The sequence below is a fragment of the Mustela nigripes genome, chromosome X (genome assembly GCF_022355385.1).
Source record: "Mustela nigripes isolate SB6536 chromosome X, MUSNIG.SB6536, whole genome shotgun sequence".
NCBI lineage: Eukaryota > Metazoa > Chordata > Mammalia > Carnivora > Mustelidae > Mustela > Mustela nigripes.
In genome coordinates, this window is record NC_081575.1 from 79,425,954 (window position 1) to 79,446,725 (window position 20,772).

Below are 20,772 nucleotides of genomic sequence, written 5' to 3' on the forward strand. Positions count from 1 at the left end.
CCCCACCTCTCCCTCGTCTCCCCTGATTCCTCCCTCTCTCTTTGCTACTACTTCTCTCTCCCTCTTTCCTAAGTCTTTTCGGTCCTCCCACTGGTTTTTCTGCTTAGTCTCTCTTTCTCCCTTCCATCCTTTCCCCCATATTCCATGTCTGGGTACCTTTCATCCGTTTGCTCTCCCCCCCATATGCCTGTCTGTTTCCCTACTGTCAGGGCCACATGGAGCCACATCTGCAGGAAAACCGTGAATTTATACATTCATATACCAATCCCTCTACCAATTCTTCCATCCTTTCCACTCAGTTTTTCAATTCATTCATTTATTCGTTTATTCCTCCCACAGACATACTTGAGAGTCCATTATGTAACAGGCATTGGAATAGGCCCTCAGGACATACAGTGGAGAAGAAAACAGACAATGGCAACTTTCATCATGGGGCTTGGGCTGGAACGGGGAGACAGATGTTTCAGAAAGGCTCTCTCTAATGAATATAAACTTTTGTGACAAATACCGAAGTGGAGGAAGTTTTCAGGTACTAAGAGAAAGGAAAAGAGGATGAGTAATTTAAATTGGGGATAATGTGGTTGGTCGCCAGAAAATGCTTTCATGAAAAAGTGATATTTAAGTTGAGACCTCAAAAATAAGCATGAGGTAGACAGATGAACAGGAGAGGAAAATGGCTTACCACTTCGGGGTCTCCAGGAATAGCACTCTAAAGTTCCTGAGGCAGGCCCAAGTATGATTCTCACAGGCCTAAGAGAAGGTCAGAATAGTTCAAGCAAAGGGGCAGTGCGGATACTTTAGGGTCAGAGTTTGACAAAATCTTATTTCCAGCTCATATCACTGTTCTCGTGATTCTTTCAGGCCAGGCCCCTCACTTGTCATTCATTTATTTGATGCTCTTTGTTTGCATTTTCCACTCCAACTCTGTGCCTCTTACAGAAACAAGAAATCCAGTGTGTTTAATATGTATCATTTTCTTTATGCAACTGAAAAATGCATACAGTGAGACCAGTGTTCTTGGTGTACACAGTATTTGATATTTATATTTTATAAATTTGTAAAATGTGTAACATATATCCTCATCCCTGATCTTTTATTTATTTATTTTTTTATGGCTGCATTGAGTTAAAACTGACATACTAGAGACCCAGCAGACTTAATTTAAGTGCACAGTCTGGGCACGCCTGGGTGGCTCAGTCAGTTGAGCGCCCGACTCTTGGTTTTGGCTCAGGTGGTGATCTCATGGATCAGGGGATTGAGCCCTGCGTTGGGGGGTCTGCACTCAGCAGGGAGTCTGCTTGAAGATTCTCTCTCTCTGCACGTCGTCCCCCTACTCTGGGGCACACACTCCCTCCCCCTCTCTCTCAAATTAACAAATGTAAATCTTCTAGAAGTAAAGTGTACAGTCTGATGCATTTTGTTATATGTGCTTGTGGACCAATCATCATAGTCAAGATAATGAATATATATGTATGTATACGTATGTATATGTATGTATGTATGTATGTATGTATATGTACGTATACGTATATATTCATTATCTATTCAATACCAACAACCAAAAATATCCTTGTGTGCCTTTGAAAGCCATCCTGCCCTCCTCATGCCCTCATCACCAGGCGACCATAGAACTGATTTCTGTTACTATAGATTAATGTTCATTTTCTAGTATTAATAAGTGTAATCATACCGCATGTATTCTTTTTGGGGGGCAGGGGATCTTCTGCCTTCTTTCTAGTATTATATTTTCAGATTTATTCACGCTGCTGTATATATCAATAATTCATTCCTTTTCAATGGCTTATGACATCGTATGGATATACCACAATTAGATCATGTCCCTGTTGATGGACATTTGGTTTGTCTCTGGGGTTTTGTCTATTAGAAATAAAATTGCAAGGAACATTCATATGCACACTTTCTGTAGAAATAGATTTTCCTTTTTTCTGTGTATACCTTGGAGTGGAATGGCTGGGTTGTATGGGACATGTATATTTAGCCAGATAACTATCAAACTATTTTCTTTTATTTTTTAAAAAATATTTTTATTTGTTTATTTGACAGAGAGAGATCACAAGTAGGCAGAGAGGCAGGCAGAGAGAAAGGGGAAGGGGGAAGCAGGCTCCCCGCCGAACAGAGAGCCCGATGTGGGGCTCGATGCCAGGACCCTGAGACCATGACCTGAGCCGAAGGCAGAGGCCTTAACCCACTGAGCCACCCAGGTGCCCCCTATTTTCTGAAGTGTTTGCATTATTTTACATTTCCACCACCAGTGTATGAGTATTCCAGTTGCTCTGTTCCATTTGTTATGGTCAGCTATTTTATTTTAGTCATGCTAGGGTGTCCACAGTTTTAAATTGTGGTTTTAATCCGCATTTCCCTAATAATAAATGACGGTGAGCATGTTTCATGTGCCTACTTGCCACCTGTATTACTTCTTTATTGAGGTAGTCTGTTGAAATATTTTGTCCAGGTTTTTAGTTTTTTAGTTGGGTATTTATTTTCTTATGATTGAATTTGAAGAGTTCTTTATATAGTTGAAACGTGTCCTATGTTGGATATATTTTTTTTCCTAAGTACTTCATCCCAGCCTGTGACTTTCTCTTTCATTTTCAAAACAGTGACACTTGAATACCAAAAAAAAAAAATATATATATATATATATATATATATATATATTTATATTTTTATTTTGGTGAGGTCAAATTTACCCATTTTTTTCTTGTATAGTTTGTGCTTTAGACATCCTATTTTGAAAAACTTTATCCAAATCAAGCACACTATGAAGGTCATAATTTCCCATGATTCCTTGTAGGATTTTAAGAATTTTAACTCACACTTAGGTTTTCCATTTCCATTTCCAGGTTTTTTTTGCTTATGGTGTCAAGTAAGAATAGAAGTCTCTCTTTCCTCCTTCCTTTCCTTTTCTTTCTTTCTTTCATCTTTTTTTCTTTCTTCTTTTAAATTAAAAAATTTTTATTATGTTATATCAGTCACCATCATCAGTTTTTGATGAAGTGTTCCATGATTCATTGTTTGTGTATAACACTCAGTGCTCCAGGCAATTTGTGCCCTCCTTAATACCCATCACCGGGCTCACCCATCCCCTCACCCTCCTCCTTCTAAAACCCTGTTTGTTTCCTGGAGTCCATAGTCTCTCATGTTCCTCTCCCCCCCTCCAATTTCTCTCTCTCTCTTTCCCTCTCTCTCTCGCATATGGCTATTTCATCTTTTCCACAACAATGATTTGAAAAGATTATTTTTTCCCCATTGAATATCCTTGGCACATTTTTTGAAGAAGCAGTTGACTACATACTTGTGTGTATTTGTACCTGGAATCACTATTATGCTCCATTGTCCTGTAGTCAATCTTTATGTCAGCAGCAAACTCTCTTGATTATTGTAGCTTCATAGTAAGTGTTGATTTTTTTCTTTTTTAATTTTCATTTAAATTCCAGTTAGGTAACACAGAGGGCAGTATTTGTTGCAGGTGTACAACACAGGGATTCAACCGTTCCATACAACTCCCGATGTTCATCACAAGGAGCGCCCTCCTTAATCCAGATCACCTAAAAAATAAAAATGTTGAAAACTGACAGTGTAAATCTTTCGATTTGGCTTTTCTTTTCCAAAATTGTTTTAGCTATTCTAGGTGTTCTTCATTCTCTTTATAAATTTCAGAATCCGTTGGTCAATTCCTACCAAAACCCTGATGGGATTCTTATCGAGATTGTGCTGAGTCTATTGGTGAATCTGCGGAGATTTAACTCTTTAACAATATCTGGTCTTTGATGTCATGAACACGGTAAATCTCTGCATTTATTTAGGTCTTCTTTAATTGTTTTAATTGTTTTCAGCAATGTTTTAATGTTTTCAGGTAAAATGTTGCACGTGTTTTGTCAATTCATAGTTTTAGGCTATTGTAAATGGTATTTTTGCTCTTGCAAATGGTATTTTAAATTTCATTCTCTTGATTACTTATTTTTGTTGCACCAAACTGCATTGATTACAATAAAGTTATTGATAATATGCACTTATAAACTTTAAAAGAAAGATCCTTGATGACAATTTTCTCATTCCTGATATTGGTAACTCGTGTCCTCTCTCTTGTATTCCTCTAATCATTCAAGATAAAGGCTTATCAATTGTATTGATACTCTTTTTTAAAATAGATTTTATTTATTTCTTTGACACACACACACACACACACACAGAGAGAGAGAGAGACAGACAGACAGACAGACAGACAGAAGGAGCAGGGGAGCAGAGGGAGAAGGAGAAATAGGAACAGAGGGAGAGAGAGAAACAGACTCCCTGCTGAGAAGGGAGCCCAATGCCAGGCTGAGGCTCTATCCCGGGACTCCCAGGATCATGACCTGAACCACAGGGAGAGGTTTCACTGACTGAGCCACCCAGGCACCCCGTTTGTATTGATATTCTTAGAGGTCAGATTTAAAGTCTTTTATCTTCTCTATTGTCTAGTTCAGTGACTTCTGCACTTTCCCTTGTTTCCTTTCTTCTGCTCTTTTGGTCTCCATTGTTTCTGTATTTTTGTTTCTAAGTACTGAACTTAAGGCCATTGGTTTGAATTCCAGTTTTTATATATAGGCATTTTTGTTCTATAAATTTGTTTCTAAGGACTGCTGTAAATGCAGCCTACTAATTTTAGTAAGTTGTACTTTAATTTTCATTCAGTTCAAATTACTTTCTAAATTTCTTTTTTATTTCCTCTTTCACCCATCTGTTATTGAAGAATGTATTCCATATTTTCCAAGTATTTTTGAAATATTACAGATACATTTGTGCTATCTACTTCTAATTTAATCCCACTGTCCTCTAGGAAAATCTTTGGGGTGATGCTAATCCTGTCAAATGTAGTAAGACTTATTTGTGGACTGGAATATACTGTCTATCTTGGTCAGTTTTCGTGTACATGTGAAAGTAGTGTGTGTTCTTTGTTGGGGAGAGTGTTCTAAGATGTTGATTAGGTTAATTTAGATGATAGTGTTTTGCGGTCTATACACTTACCTTTTCATCAATTTGTTCAGTTGTTGAGAGGAAAGACTTAAAATCTCTGACCCTAACTAATTGTGAATCTTTCTCTCTTTCATGTATTTGCAAACTCTGTTTATAGGTGTATAAACATTTAGAATTTTTACGTCTACCTGATGAATTGGCCATTTTAGCCGACTACCAATATAAAGGATCTTCTTATATATGATCCTCTCTATCCCTGCTGATATATTTTGTTCTGAAATCTGCTTTGTCTGATATTAATATATCCAGTATAGCTTTGTTATAGTTACAGCTAGCATGATCTATCTTTTCCCATCCTTTTACTTTTAACCTCTGTGCACCTTTATATTTAAAGTGGGATTTACGCAGCATATAGCTGGATCTTATTTTTAAAATCCATGTCCTGTGTCATCAGGGAAATACAAACTAGAACAGTGAGATGCCCCTGCACACCTATGAAAATGGTCCAAATCCAAAACGGTGGCAATACCAAATGCCGGTGGGGATGTGGAGCAACAGGAACTCTCCTTCATTGCTCGTAGGAATGCAAAATAGCAAGAACACTTTGGAAGACAGTTTGACAGTTTCTTACAAAACTAAATCTACTCGGACCATACAGTAAAGCTGTATGGATCGTTTCTTGGTATTTACCCAAATGAGCTGAAAATGTATGTCCACATAAAAATCTCACATGTATGCTTATACCAGCTTCATTCATAATTGCTAAAACTTGGAAACAACCAAGATGTCCTTCAGTAGGTGAATGAATAAATGAACTGTGGCACACCCAGACAATGGAACAGTATTCAACTTGAAAAAGAAACGAGCCATCAAGCCATGAAAAGACATGTAGGAAACTTATTTAAATGCATATGACTCGCTGAAAGAAACCAATCTGAAATGGCTACATACTGCATGATTCCAACTATATGACATTCCGAAAAAGGCAAAACTATGCAAACAGTACTAAAAAAAAAAAAAAATAGTAGTTGCTTGTGGTCAGGGGAGAGAGAGAGAGGAGTTTGTATGTGGAGCACAGAGGATTTGGAGGGGGGATGGGGGGTGGCAGTGAAACAATTCTGTATGATACTATAATGGTGGATACATGTCATTATATATTTGTTCAAGCCTACAGAATGCACAAAACCAACAGTAAACACTGATGTAAATTGTGGACTTTGGGTGATAATGATGTATGGACATAGATTCATTGATTGTAAGAAGTATACCTGTCTGGTGCAGGATGCTGATAGTCGGGGATGCTGTGTCTGTTTTGGGCAAGAGATTTATGGGATGGCTCTGTACTTCCTGCTCAATTTTGCTGTGAACATAAAAGTGCTCTAAAAAAAAATAAAGTCTATTTTAAGAAAAAGGACTCCAGATTGTCAATCTCTACATTTTAATTGGTGAATTAGACCATTTGTATTTAATACCGTTATCGATATGGTTGGATTTAAAGCTGTCATGCTACCTGTTTTCTACTTGCTCATCTATTGTCTTATTGTATTCCCCTTTGAGGATTTATTTCAAATTAAGTGAGGAGGTGCCTGGGTGATTCAGTCGGTTAAGGGTCCAACTCTTGATTTCGGCTCAGGTCATGATCTCAGGGTCATGAGATCCAGCCCTGTGTGAGGCTCCATGCTGGTTGTGGAGCCTGCTTCAGATGCTCTCTCTCCCCCTCTCTCTGCCCCTCCCCCTTCCCAAGCACTCTCTCTCTCTCTCTCAGAATGAATGAATGAGTAGTAAAGTGAGCATTTCATGTTATCATTGATCTCCCATGTAGGCTTATTAACCGTAATTTTTTGGATAAGTCCATTTTGGTTTATACTTGATGCTTCTTTAACTTGCCTCGGTCTACCATCAAATAATATTGTACTACTTCACCTGTAGAATTAGAGTCTTACCACAATATACTTACATTCCCCCCAGTCCCTGTGTTATTATTGTCCAAGAAATTAATAATTCCACATAATTTATACTCCACGATGCATTGTTATGAATCTCTGTTTACACTCTGAATTGATTCATAAGGAATTTTTAAAAAAGTAAACATTCTATTACTATCATCATATTTAGCATCTCCAGTATTGATTATTCATTTCTATAGAACATGTTTACATTTACTGCCATTTTTCTTGTACCTGAAAGGCATCCTTTAATATTTCTCATAGTGCATACCTAATGATGATGAATTATTTCAACTCTGGTAAGTATGAAAAAACTTTTAATTCAACTTCACTTTTTTAAAAAAAATATTTTTTATGTATTTATTTGAGAGCGAGGGAGTGCAAGAGTACAAGAGGATGAGCAGGGGGAGGGGCAGAGGGAGAAGCAGACTCCCCGCTGAGCAGGGAGCCCAAGGCTGGGCTCAATCCCAGGACCCTGGGATCATGACCTGAGCTGAAGGCAGAAGCTTAAGGGGCTGAGCCATCCAGGCACCCCCCACTTCACTTTAAAAAGATATCCATTGAGTACAAAATTCTGAGTTGACAGTAATTAATTATTTCACTATTATAAAGATGGTATGCCACTTTCTTATAACTTGCACTGTTTCTGATCAGAAGTTATCTATAATTCTTACCTCTGGTCCTGAATGATTCTATATTTTTTCTGGTCTCCCACTTCTTTAGGAGTGAGGGGGATCAGACTGGAAGAATGTCATGAATACACACTTTGCGGTATCTGTGTCTAGTCACTTCGGTAGATCTTCGATGGATGCATAGCAAAGTAAACACTTCTTAAAGCCATTCAGTGAAAAAAAATTCAGATTTAAGAAAAATTTTATACCATCATGCCTCTAGCCATGATGGATTTACAGGAACCCGATTTACTCTCCCACCTAAATATCTGTAAACCAAAACAATTATTGTGCTTTACCTCACGGCACCACAGGCAACACAGGCCAGTGATCCCTGAGAAAGGGAAACTAACATGGAGAGCCCTCAGATTGCCCATCTCCTCCAGCTTCTTGCCTGGATAGAGTTTACAGGCTATCGCACGGGGAGATTGGAAACAAACAGAGCCCAGTGGAGGACCTGAGTGAAGGAGACAGAGTTGAGAATTCTGAGAGGCGAACATGACTAGAATTTGCTGGAAGGAAGGGAGGGGAGAGACACACGGAGAGGTAGTTTCAGAGAGCTGCGGAGGTTTCTTCGGGGTGCAGTGTATGAGCAAGGGGGAGTGGTGGTAGGGACTTCCATTTTCTGTGGTGAGTTGTGTGGGTAATGGTGCCACTTACTGAGGTGGTGAAGATGGGAATTTTAAAAACAAGGGAGAGAGGGAGTGTGAGTGTGTGGGAGGAGGAGGTTTACCAAGTGACTGGCTCTAGACAGACTCACTATGAAGAGCCCTCAAGACATCCATGCAGAGATGTCAGGTACGAGAATGAATAGACGGCTCTGGATCTCAAAGGTGAAGTTCAAACTGGGGCTGTAGATTTTGGAGTTATTAGCATATTAGCATAAATAGTTATATAGAAGAGAGAGAGAGAGAGAGAGAGGCTTATAGAAAAACAAATGTAATGAAAGCCCACATCATCAGAAAAAAGATGTAGCTATATATGGTGATGGATGTTAACTGACTAACTGCAGTGATCATCTCATAATATATAAAACTTTTGAATCATTATGTTGTACACCTGAAACTAACATAAGGTTAGTTGTCAATTATATCTCAATTTTAAAAAGGAGAAAGCAAGAAAAAACTAAATAATAAAGCAAATAGCAAAACGAATATAAGAGTCCACTATGGTTTTTGTAAAAAGCACAGGTTCAGTTTGAGATGGGAACGTAGTATTTTCTACTAGCACTGAGCAGTCTGTCAAGGCTTTCATTTCTAGGGTCTGGTCACCTCCCACGGAAACATGTTACACAGGAAGGGCTGAAGAGACGCAGGCTGCTGACAGTGGCGGTTGCTATGCAACAGCTGAGGAAAGCCATCCAACCAGCCAGAATTGATACTGGGCACTGGAGAGTAAAAGCTGTGGTCCTAGCAATAGCTTCCATTCATGCACAGGAGTCCCGGAGAGACTGACTTTAAAAACAAATATAAAAGCCCACCAGGGTTTTTGTCAAAAACACAGGTCCAATCGGAGTTGGAAACGTAGCATCTTCTCCCTCCAAAGCGGTTCCTCCAGTCATTCTGGAAGCATAGCAGCCTGGTCTGGGCTGGGTAAGTAAGTGCTTCCTGTGCTTCCCATTTTTGCATATTGAGAAACCGGGCTCAGAGACGTCCTGTGACCTGGGCAGGCTCACACAGCTAGCAACAGACTGGCCAGGCACTCCTTCCCTGGAGTTCTGAAGACAAGCCCAGCTTCTTTCCACAAGACCACAACTGCCCCAAGCCCCTGCCCTGGAAGGAACCCCGGGGCAAACATTTACTCTGAATCGGGGCTCGCCAGGGCTCAGGCACACAAGTGCCTGATTGTCCTGGCTGCTTCAGCAGGCACCAGGAAGGCCTCAGGGGGCAGCCTGTTTGTGTCCCTCACAGCGAAGAGGCCTGACAGTTGGGGCAGGGAGTGGATCCCAAGGAGCAATTCTCACACCTGGATGGACCCACCTAGAGTAGGCGAGCGGTGTTCCTACCTGTGTCCTGGATGCAGAGCATGAGCTTGGGTCTCAGAGAGCACAAACTTTGCTTGTTTGGGACAGGTGTTGGCAGGGCAGAAGAGGGGTGTGTGTGTGTGTATGTGTGTGTGTGTGGTTTGGGAGGAGTAGGTCTGTCGCTCAAACTGGAGAGGGGAGCCCACCTCCGTCCCCACGCCAGCACTATGGGGACATGGGGTTTGGAGTCAGGGAGACTCAGGCCCACAGTTTGTATTTTCTGTTGACTGGCTCTGTGGCCTTAGCTGTTCCTGCGGTGTGTCTGTGCCTCAGCTTTCTGTTCTGTAAAATGGGGATGCTGACATCTGCCTCCCAGGGCTGCTGTGAGGAGACCAGCCCCAGCACCCAATGTGCTGTGGTGCCCAAGCCGCATTAAGAGCAGCTGGGGAAGGGTGCCTGGGTGGCTCAGTGGGTTAAGCCTCTGCCGTCGGCTCAGGTCATGATCCCAGAGTCCTGGAATCGAGTCCCATATCCGGCTCCCTGCTCGGCTTCTCCCTCTCCCACTCCTCCTGCTTGTATTCCCTTTCTCGTTGTGTCCCTCTGTTTCCAATAAGTAAATAAAATCTCAAAAAAAAAAAAAAAAAAAAAAAGAGTAGCTGGGGAAGCAAATGCTCCCAGGGTGTCTGGGGGCCGCAGGGATGGATAGTGCACAAAGGCAAGTGGCACCCCCTTCCATTCCTTTGTTGCAGTTAGAGACCCAACTAGAGACCTCTGTGTCTGTGACCCAGGGGTCATGCTGGGGAAGCCAGGCATAGTGTACCTCAGACCACACCAGAGGAGCTTAGCGGGAACCCAGAGGGCAGGGAAGAGAAGTGCGAGGATCAAGGGTAGATGATTGGGTGGGTGGTCCAAGGGCACCACAAGGCTGTGAGAGCGCGCGCCTCGGGTCAGAGGAGGGGTGAGGGGTATCTGGAGGGAAGGCGAAAAAGCCCCCCACCCCGCCCACCCACTCGCTGGATCGCAAGAGCACTGGGGACTCGGTGGAGAGGGCTTTTGTTGGGAAAGCGGGCGGGCTGGAGGGGTCCGCGCATGCGCAGCCTGCCCGGCCGCGGGGGTGGGGGGGGGTGTGCGCGGAGAAAAGGGGCGGGGTGGTCGGAGCTGCTGTGCTGGCAGCAGTAGGCGAGGGCGCGGCTGCGGGGTTCCTGGTGCTGAGGACGGACGCCATTGGAGCCCCAGGGAAGGTAAGGACCCTGCAGCCTCAGAGCGGACAGGGAGAGGGCGAGTGGAACCCGGCACGCTGCGCCCTCCCCACCCCCACACCCGGATCTGAACAAAGCCCAGGCACTCAGAACCCGACCCCTCTTAGACCCAAGGTCTAGGTAGGACCCTCCCCCCGCCCCCTCGCCGCCCTCTCCCGGTAGGAGACGCAGGACTCTCTGATCCGAGCCCTACTTACACCAGAGCCTAGGATCCGAACCCCTTCAGCAGACCCGTGTGCTGCCTGCTGAGCTTCCTTAGAGCGGCGGCCCTACCCCCACCTCAACCACTCCTAGATCACTCCCAACCAGCTGACCCCGTTGCCCCTTTCCTGGAGTTGCAGCCCTGGGGTTTGAGACCTCCAGCGCTCCAATCCATGCCTCACCTGGTCCGAGCCCCTAACGCCCCCCACCCGCCCCCACCCCTTAGAGCTCCTCCTGTATGAGCCCAACCCAGACCTCAATCAGCTGAATGCCCCCGCCCGGACCTAGCCGGAGGGTCTCTGGATGCAGTTTCCCATAAGCTTTTCCGGGCCCCTGTTGTCTAAGCCCTCTTGTGTCATCTGCTCCCCTTTCATCGTTAAATCAAAGCCCTTTGTTTCTCCCTGTCTCCATGCACATCCCCTGTGGGACTCTTGAGACCCAAGCCCGCCAGTCCACCCCCTATTCAAATCTAGCGGCTGGGATGGGGAGCCTGCCCATCCTAAACTCCCCTTTAAGTGCCGGGTCTCTCCCACCACCTCTCTCCCTCTCCTAGAGCTCTGTCTCTGACAGACTCTAACCCAACAGATACCCTCCCCCCGCCCCCCCCGCGAGACTTCCCCCGCCCGCCCCCGCCTCCTCCCCCGCCTTCTCCCCCGCCTTGTACTGCCTAGTAACCTGATGATTGCCGACCCCCCCCACCTCCTGAGAGATCCCACCTCCCACTGGATCCCTCCACCTCCCCCTCCCCCTGAAGTGGCCTTACCCTCCCTCCCAGGCTGAGCTCTCTTCTCCTTGGGACCCCCAGGCATGGCTGAGGGAAGCTACCGCGTGGAATCGGAAGCCTACAACGTTGAAGACATGGATGAGGGTAGTGATGAAGTCGGGGAGGAGGAGATGGTTGAAGGAAACGACTATGAAGAGTTCGGTGCTTTTGGAGGCTATGGCACCCTCACCAGCTTTGACATCCGTATCCTCAGAGCCTTTGGGAGCTTGGGTCCAGGCCTTCGCATCTTATCGGTGAGGCCCCTTGGGGGCCACCTGCTGGCCCTGGGCCTTCTGCCCCCTCCCCCATGAAGCTGCTGGGGAGGGGAGGGGCGGTGGATCAAAGGGAGGGTTGAGTGGGGGAAGGAATGCCCAGCTTCCCCAGCCTTCCCTCTCCTGCTCAGAGAAAGGGGGCTTAGGAAGGTTTGGGGGGCGGGGTGGGCGCTGGCTGCAGGGAGGAGGCTGGCCAGCACAGGGAAGCATCATGGGAGCACACAGAGCTGTCTGCCTTCCCCTACCCTTCTCTCTGGCTTTGCAGAATGAGCCCTGGGAACTGGAAAACCCTATGCTGGCTAGGACTCTGATGGAGGCATTTCAGCTGGATCCAGAAACACTTGCCAATGAGGCTGCTGCCCGTGCTGCCAACGTAGCCCGTGCAGCCGCCTCCAACCGTGCTGCTAGGGCCGCCGCCGCTGCTGCTCGTGCCACCTATAATCAGGTGGTTGCTAACCGCCCGGTGGCCACAGACCAGGCTTCAGGAGAAGATACTCAGCCCATGACCTATGCGGCCCAGGCTCAGGCAGCTGCCCCGAGACAGGCAGCTGCCCCCGAGACAACCCTGGCTGCTCCATTGCCCCCTTCCTCCCAGATGCTAGTCAACAGTGAGATGGCCGCCCCCGGGGCTCTGGCAGCGTCCACTCAGCCCCAGCCAGTCTCCCAGGCCCAAGAGGCCGCTACCGAGGGCCCCAGTACCGCCTGTGCTTTCGCTCAGGCTCCATGTGCTAGTGAGATGGATGCCACCCGGCCCAAGACAGCTTTCCTGGGTCAGAACGATGTCTTTGATTTCACCCAGCCAGCAGGTGTCAGTGGCATGGCCTTTCCACGCCCCAAGAGGCCCGCCCCGGCCCAAGAGGCTGCCCCAGAGGGCCCCAGTGCTGCCTCCTCGGGGGTGCCCCAGGCGGCACCAGCCAGGGAAGGGGCAGCCACCCGGCCCAAGACGACCAAGTCCGGAAAGGCTCTCGCCAAGACTCGGTGGGTGGAGCCTCAGAATGTTGTGCCAGCAGCTGCCACCAAGGCCAAGGTGGCCCCGAGCATCCCTGAGCCCGAGGGTGCAGCTGCCACCGCTCAGCACAGTGCTGAGCCCTGGGTCAGGATGGGAGGCAAGAGGACCAAGAAGGTGAGACCTCCCTGCTATCTCCCATCCCCCCTTGCTCCCCTCCATTCTCTGCTTAGTCCTCATCCCTGCCCCCTCCTCCCCCTCCCCTCCCCTCCCCTCTCCCCTTCTCTCAGCTTGTGCATGTTTGTCCAACCCAAGTGCAATAGCGTGCTTTGACTGCACAAAGTCTCTGCCCTCAGGCCTGGAGGGAGAAGAGGTTGGCTCAGTGCCGGGCACGTAGTAAGCACTCAGCACACGTCATCTGCTGTTTGTACTACTTGATTTCCAAGCACCTGCTCTGGTTAAGATGTGTGCTGGGCACTTTTGCACGGCGAACCTGGTAGCCCTGGGTCTCTCCTCCCTCTCACGCTATAGTCCAAGCACCTGGATGATGAATATGAGAGCAGCGAGGAGGAGAGAGAGCCTCCTGCGGTCCCACCGACCTGGAGAGCGTCGCAGCCCCCATTGACGGTGCGGGCTCAGATGGCTCCCCGGCCCCCCATGGCCCTGAGGTCCCAGGTACCCTCAAGACACGTACTGTGCTTGCCACCCCGCAACGTGACCCTTCTGCAGGAGAGGGTAAGAAACCTGCCTTTCCCCCATCTCCCACCTCTCCTCTCCTGTGGGCCAGTTCTTGGAGGTCACCCATGTCTTGATCTCCCTGTGCGGTGCTCCTTCTCCAGGCGAATAAGTTGGTGAAATATCTGATGATTAAGGACTACAAGAAGATCCCCATCAAGCGCTCAGGTAGGCAACCCGGGCCCCCTCCCCGAGCTCTGCCCTTCCATTGTCCCATCTGGCATCAGATGCCTCCACCCAGCATGCCCAGCTGATCGCCGCATTTGCACAGTAAGGGGGGTGGGGGTTGGGTCCCCAATGGTGCTCCCCTCAGCAGGGCTGACCAAGGGGCTGCTGCAGCTCTTTGGCCCCTGCTCAGCCCAGGTGCTCTCTGCACTTCTCTCACCTCCTGCAGACATGATGAAGGATGTCATCCGAGAATACGACGAACATTTCCCCGAGATCATTGAACGAGCAACATACACCCTGGAAAAGGTGGGCGAGTGCCTGGGCAGCTCATGGTGGTGCCAGAGCTGCAGGGGAGCCTTGAGCCCTGCAGCTCCTTGAGGCCCCCTTTCAGTACTACCTGCTCTGGGAAAGCTTCCCTAGCTTCTCCTCCTGGGAGCATCCACTGCATACTTCCTTCCCTGGAGGTTCCCTCTCCCTCGGATTCTTTATTGTCCCTTGTCTCCTGAAGTGGGTTCTGTTGCCTTGGCCAATGCCAGAGCTCCCACAAGGCAGTCCCTCTGCAGCCTCTCTTCTTGAGTCTTCCCTATGACTTCGGGGTCCCTGCGAGGGAAACTTCTAATGGGGAACAGAGGGACTGTCTGCAGGACAGGCAGTGTGGCTTTCTGCTCTCATGCTGTTTCCTCCCCCATGTAGAAGTTTGGGATCCACCTGAAGGAAATCGACAAGGAAGAACACCTGTACATTCTCGTGTGCACGCGGGACTCCTCAGCTCGCCTCCTGGGAAAGTAAGAAAGGGCAGGAGGGTTGGGGCCTTCCTCACTGGTGCCTCCCCCTCCCCTTCTTCTCAGAGAAATGGAAAAACAGGGGCCTTGGTGCCTGGCACAGCTCCCACCCACCATTAGTGGTGCCCAGTGATTAGGGGATGAAAGGGGAAGTAGCCTGGAGTGAAGCCTTGGTGCTCACAGGGCTCCCCCCTACCCCCCCCCCCCACTACCACACCACCCCGTCTTCCCAGGAAAGCAGGCTCCTTGTTGCCTGCCTCTTCCTGCTACGTGCCTGGTCTGGGCTTGGCAGAGTGGTCCTGGGAGAAGGAGGCTTCCCATCCAGTGTGACTCCTAATGCTCAAAGGGCAGGGGAGGTCTGGATGCCCCCTCTAGACATACTGTTGCCAAGTGGTTGCTCCCCGCCTGAACCCACGTGTTTGCATCCACATTTGAGGCGCGAAACGACTCAGTCTCAGACAGAGGAATGAATGGTCTGGATGAGAGAGCAAGCCATATGTAGAGTGGGAAGACCACCCGGTCGCCCGGCCATCTGGGAAGAGCTAGTTGGGTGAGCAAGCCCTAGTCCCTGGGGCAAACGGCTGCTGGACAGGATCTCTCTTTCTACACCTTCAGGACCAAGGACACTCCCAGGCTGAGCCTCCTCTTGGTGATTCTGGGAGTCATTTTCATGAATGGCAACCGTGCCAGTGAGGGTGAGTGGCTGGGTCCGCAGCTGGGGGGTTGCCCACAGTCAGCTTTGTGTGCTGAAGTCTCGTGGCTCTTCTCCCCTCACAGCTGTCCTCTGGGAGGCACTGCGAAAGATGGGTCTGCGCCCTGGGTATGATTGGGCTCTCGGCTTCCCCCTCTCGGCGTTGTCCTTGGGCACCAGTGGCCCTGGGATGGGATTAGCTTGGGGGCCTAGTGCAGGGGAGTGGACGTCTTGGACTGGGTAGGGCTCAGAGGGTGCATGGGGAAGTGGTCCTGAACTCCCCTCCCCTCTCTGCTCCATGTCCCTTCTCTGTTCCCAGATGAGATCCAAGAGAACCCATCAGAATTAGGGGTTCCAGTCACAGCCTTGCCTAAGGCATCCCTGACATGTGTGGCCCTGTGACCCCTGCTGCCATCCCAGGCCTCCATGGGGATGCCCCTGCCCCCCCGCCCCCCGGCCCCGCGCGCTACCGGCTGGGAAGCTCTCCGCCTTGATAGGGGGTGCTCCTGCCCCCATCTGGGCACTGCCACTGTCTATAGTTACGGATTCCTTTCCTGGCCTTCAGGGTGAGGCACCCATTCCTTGGAGATCTGAGGAAGCTCATTACGGAGGATTTTGTGAAGCAGAAGTAAGTAGTGGCCAAGTTAACTTTGTCTCACGCTCATGCATTCCTCGTGGGCTGGTCTGGCTGCGCAAGCCATTCCCCGTGCCAGATCTTGGCACCAGAGGGATAGGTGTCTCTGGTGTGAGGGTGGGCGGGGTATGTGAGTGTTGTCAGGGAGTAGAATTCCAGCGCAGCCCTGGGGAAAAGGAGTCGAAGTTGACAGAGTATTAGAACCACACTGCCATTTGGTACCTGCCCCGTGGGCTGCAGGAGAATTTCTCCTGCTTTCCATCCCAGGAACCTGGGGCTCAGAGAGTGGAAGTCTGAGTATGGCCCTGGCTAGTAAGGGGCCCATTGGGTCCTGGAGCCCCGTGCTCCAAAAACTTTCTGGTCAGGCCCACCCTGTCCTACCTAGGTCCTTGGAGAACACACAGGTGACACTTGCACATGCCCACGTGCACGCAGACGCGCGCAGGCGCGCACACGCAGAGTGGAGGGCATGCACGGAGTGTGCCGCTTTTCTCCCCTTTACGGTCCTCTTCTATGGTGGACTGTCCCAGGGTTCCACTAGACCGTGGGTGGGGGCCTGTGATGGAGTGTGCTCATGGCAGGGGGCCTGAAGAAGTGGCTCCTGTGGTTACAACACACCCGACGGGAATCTGGGTTCATTGTGACAAGGGGCATGAAACTTGTGGCCTTCCTACAAACAGATACCCGACACGTGTCCCACCCCGCACCTCGACGTGGCTTCTTTGTAGGCCTCAGTCCTGGAGGCAGAAACCCCAGGAGTGAGCGTGGGAGCGAGGCATGGGCTGGAGGGCCGGGACGGTCCTCCCTCAGGAGCTGAGCTGCAGTATCGGGGCTGGGCAGGGGCTACCTGGGGTCCCTTGGTACAGCGACAGGTCTGCCTGGCTGGAAGCAAACGTTTCTCTTCCTCTTGCACTGAGGTACCTGGAATACAAGAAGATCCCCAATAGCAGCCCACCCGAGTATGAATTCCTCTGGGGCCTGCGAGCCCGTCACGAGACCAGCAAGATGAGGGTGCTGAGATTCATCGCCCAGGTAACAGAGAGCCTCTGTTTGGGGCCCGGCGGTGGGGTGTGGGTTTGGCACTTGCCGTACCTTCTCTGGTTCTTGGCTATGGCCTCCTCCTGAGGCCATTGGTCCAGTGAGGATCCGGACAGGTTCCTAAGTCGGTAACTTAGGCAAGTTCACAGGTGTCGTAAGTGTGAGGGATGGGGTGAGGTCCCGGGGCTGGCACGGAGTCATAGGAGAGTCGGATTCCAGTGGTCTTGACTTTTTTTTTTTTTTTAAGATTTTATTTGTTTATTTATTTGTTAGACAGAGATCACAAGTAGGCAGAGAGGCAGGCAGAGAGAGAGGAGGAAGCAGTCTCCCCGCTGAGCAGAGAGCCTGATGGGGGGCTCGATCCCAAGACCCTGGGATCATGACCTGAGCCGAAGGCAGAGGCTTTAACCCCCTGAGCCACCCAGGGCGCCCCTGGTCTTGACTTTTGTCATGACCGTGCACCACCCATGGGAGGGTTGGATGGCTGGAAGCAGGTGCTCAGTGAACATGGGGTAGCTGTGTGGATGGCGTCTGTTACTCTACCGCAGAATCAGAACCGAGACCCCCGGGAATGGAAGGCTCATTTCCTGGAGGCTGTGGATGACGCTTTCAAGACGATGGACGTGGATATGGCTGAGGAACATGCCAGGGCCCAGATGAGAGCCCAGATGAACATCGGGGATGAAGCTCTGGTTGGACGCTGGAGCTGGGATGACATACAGGTGGAGCTACTGACCTGGGATGAGGACGGAGATTTTGGTGACGCCTGGGCCAGGATTCCCTTCGCTTTCTGGGCCAGATACCATCAGTACATCCTGAATAGCAACCGTGCCAACCGGAGGGCCACTTGGAGAGCTGGCGTCAGCAGTGGCACTAATGGTGGGGCCAGCACCAGCATTCTAGATGGGCCCAGCACCAGCTCCACCATCCGGACCAGAAATGCCGCCAGAACGAGTGCCAACTTCTTCTCCTGGATCCAGTAAGATTTTCGGTGGCTACATGAAACTCCGAGGGAGGGGGTGGGAAGGGGCTGTGAGAAGTTAGGTCGGGGGGTGGGGAGGCAGGCCTGGGTGCAGGGTCGCGGAACAAAGAGTTGTGAGAGACACTTGTTTTGTTCTTCACGTCCCTCCCCCTCTCCCGTCTATGGATAGTCCTGTTTCAGCTTTTGTCTTGTGTTACAGACAGCGCTGATGAACCGTGGCCGTCCCTCACTGAGCCAGAGTACCTCCTCGGACCCCTCCTTAACACAGCACTCTAGGCAGCTTCTACCAGCCCATCCAAGGTGGCATGCAAGATGAAGCTCTCTTTGCCCTTCCTGCTTTTGGTGTGTGCTTTTGTCGTGCGCTTTTGTCGTGTTTCCATGTTTTTGGTATCAGTGTTCCAGTAAAGTTGCAAAATTATTTGGGACGTTTCCTCCTTTATTTGCTCACGTACCTGTGCCCGTGGTGCTCTGAGTGGCACGTGGTTGGGGGCTGTGACCTAGACACTACCCGCCTCTGCCTGGAAGGCAGCAGGTGTGGGGAGGGTGCTGGGGAGATGTGGAGAGGTGCCAGCTGAGTGTCTAGACCATGAGTTTCGACATCGGGACATGATTTCCTATGTGGTACAACCCCAGTTAAGACGCCAGTGGTGGGGGAGGTGGCAGGAAAAGGGATGGAGTGGAAGGCTGTGGGCTGGAGCCGCTGTCCCTCCCACCAAGGAACCGGGCCCACTTCCTCCTCCCCATCTTTGGAGGTGCCATCTTGGAACCCTTCCCTCATCCTCCACACAACTTCAGCACCTCATCCCTCCCTCAGATGGAGGCTGAAGGACGATGAGATAGGCCTTGGTGACGTTCTCACCCCTCCAGCAGGTTGAAGGAGGAGGCATTATTGCCCACAGAGTAGGTTCGATGAAAACAGACCTCGACAGCCTGTGACCCTGACCCGAGACCAGTTGGTGGGCTCCGGAGCTCTTCTTCACTGGAAGCAGGGCCCTCCCAGTGAAGCCAAGGCCGGGCCTATATCCTGGTGTCTTTGAGGGCTAGGGGGAATCCCTGTAGGAGTGGGGCTGGGACTGGAGTTCCTCCAGTGACTGGCAGTGAGAGCAGAGACGCCTGGGAAGGGCTCAGTGGCAGGTTGGGGCAGTGTCCGGAGCTAAGTGATGTCCATAGTTGGGAGGACGAGGCCCCAGGTTAAGAAAGAGTGAATCGCGTAAGGGCCCCTGCACCCCACTGCCTCTTTTCCCGAGGAAGAGGTTCCCTTCTCTCCCCCAGCCTTGGCTCTGGACCCAGATCCAGGCACATAATTTCACAGGCCCAGTGAGCAATGAAGAACGTGGGTCCCCTTGCTCAAAAATGAGGAAGAATTCCAAGAGACTGATGGCTTAGCCGTGAACTGGGTGCGCAGCCCCTCCGAGCATAAGGTCATCTGGGGCTTCATAGGTCACACCCCCAGGAAGCTAGCTGTATAAGTTTTCCTCCCCTGAAGTCGGGCCTCAGCGGGGCTTCTGCCATGCTGGCCACTGCTGTGGTTTCTGCCTGTCCGGCCGCTGAGCCCCTGCTTGGCCACGTGGATGCTGTGATTCCGACACAACTAGAGTTCCTTTCACTTTGACATCTACTGACACGTGGTCAGGGATGTGAGAGGGATGAAGGATGCCTGGGACCGTGGTCCTGGGGTGATGAACGATCTGAGACTTTTCTGATTCTCTCAGCCTGGGAACCTCCCAGGACCTGCACATAGCAGGCACGGGCCTTTTCATGGATGAGGGTTCGGGCGTTCACCCAAAACCACAGGCGGGAATTTGAGCACTGGGTGCAGAGCACACCTGAGATATGGCATCTCATCTGGAAAGGAGGAGAAAGCAGCTCTCAGAGACAGACAGGGTGCTGGTGAGGGAGACCTGCCCAGGCCTGTGGCCTCACAACACTCCCCTCTTCCATCCTCCTTTCCCCTGCCTGGCCTCTCCAGGCAGGGTTTGGGAGCGGGGCGGGCTTCCCAGGAGCTGCACTCTGCACAGGGTAGTTGAGAGCAGGGTGGGCGGGGAGGAAGAAAGCAGTGGGGTGGCCTCTGGGACAGGGAGGAAGGAGTGCCCAGGGGAATGCTGACAGACTGTCAGGCCGGTCACCCGGGAGGCTGCCCACCCGCTCACTCAACAGGGTAAACGTGACACCAAGGCAGATGTCCTTTCCGGGACCCCAACCCAAGACCCTTCAAGGCTAAATGCATGCTCCATCCACTGTAGCCAGCTACCACTGCCTTGGAGGGGCTCACAGTGTTGTGGGAACAACACCTCCATCTCTCACCACTCTCCAACAACAGCCACTCTCTCCCTCCCAGGCTGCCCTTACCACTTTCCATCTCCCTTCACTGGGCCAGATCCAAACCCCTCATGGCTTTTCTGTCCCTGAGATCCATCCTGGGCTTTTAAGGCTCCCACCAGCCTCCCAGCCTCCTGAGACATCAGGTTTGGAGGTATCCTAGGCATCCATCCTGCTCCTCATCCTCCTCTTTGTCATCATGGCTGTCGGGCCCTGGGGTCTGGTGCTTTGGGTGTAAGACCTCATTTCACCCTCGTGGATACTCTGCGGGGGTTACTGTTCCCCATGGCACACGTGACAAATCGGACTCAGAGAAGGGAAGTGACTTGCCTGAAGTCTCTGACCTGGCTCTGCTACCACCTGGACGAGTGACCTTGGCCCAGCCTTTTCTCATTCTGGCCCTCAGAGTTCCCACCTCTCACAGC

At 50.1% G+C, this 20,772-nt stretch overlaps 1 protein-coding gene and 1 non-coding gene across 2 annotated transcripts; both read left to right on the forward strand.

Moving 5' to 3' along the window:
- Positions 1-10,689: 10,689 nt before the first annotated feature.
- LOC132006945 (melanoma-associated antigen D4) lies at positions 10,690-18,446 on the forward strand. Its single transcript, XM_059385082.1, has 13 exons — positions 10,690-10,798; positions 11,823-12,034; positions 12,318-13,175; positions 13,530-13,733; positions 13,838-13,901; positions 14,128-14,207; positions 14,595-14,686; positions 15,299-15,378; positions 15,461-15,503; positions 15,940-16,002; positions 16,926-17,040; positions 17,595-18,025; positions 18,228-18,446. The coding sequence occupies exons 2-13, from the start codon at positions 11,825-11,827 to the stop codon at positions 18,235-18,237; spliced, it is 2,250 nt and encodes a 749-aa protein (XP_059241065.1). The 5' UTR covers positions 10,690-10,798; positions 11,823-11,824; the 3' UTR covers positions 18,238-18,446.
- LOC132007971 (small nucleolar RNA SNORA11) lies at positions 16,572-16,701 on the forward strand. Its single transcript, XR_009401517.1, has one exon. It is a non-coding gene; the product is annotated as a small nucleolar RNA SNORA11 (small nucleolar RNA).
- Positions 18,447-20,772: the final 2,326 nt, after the last annotated feature.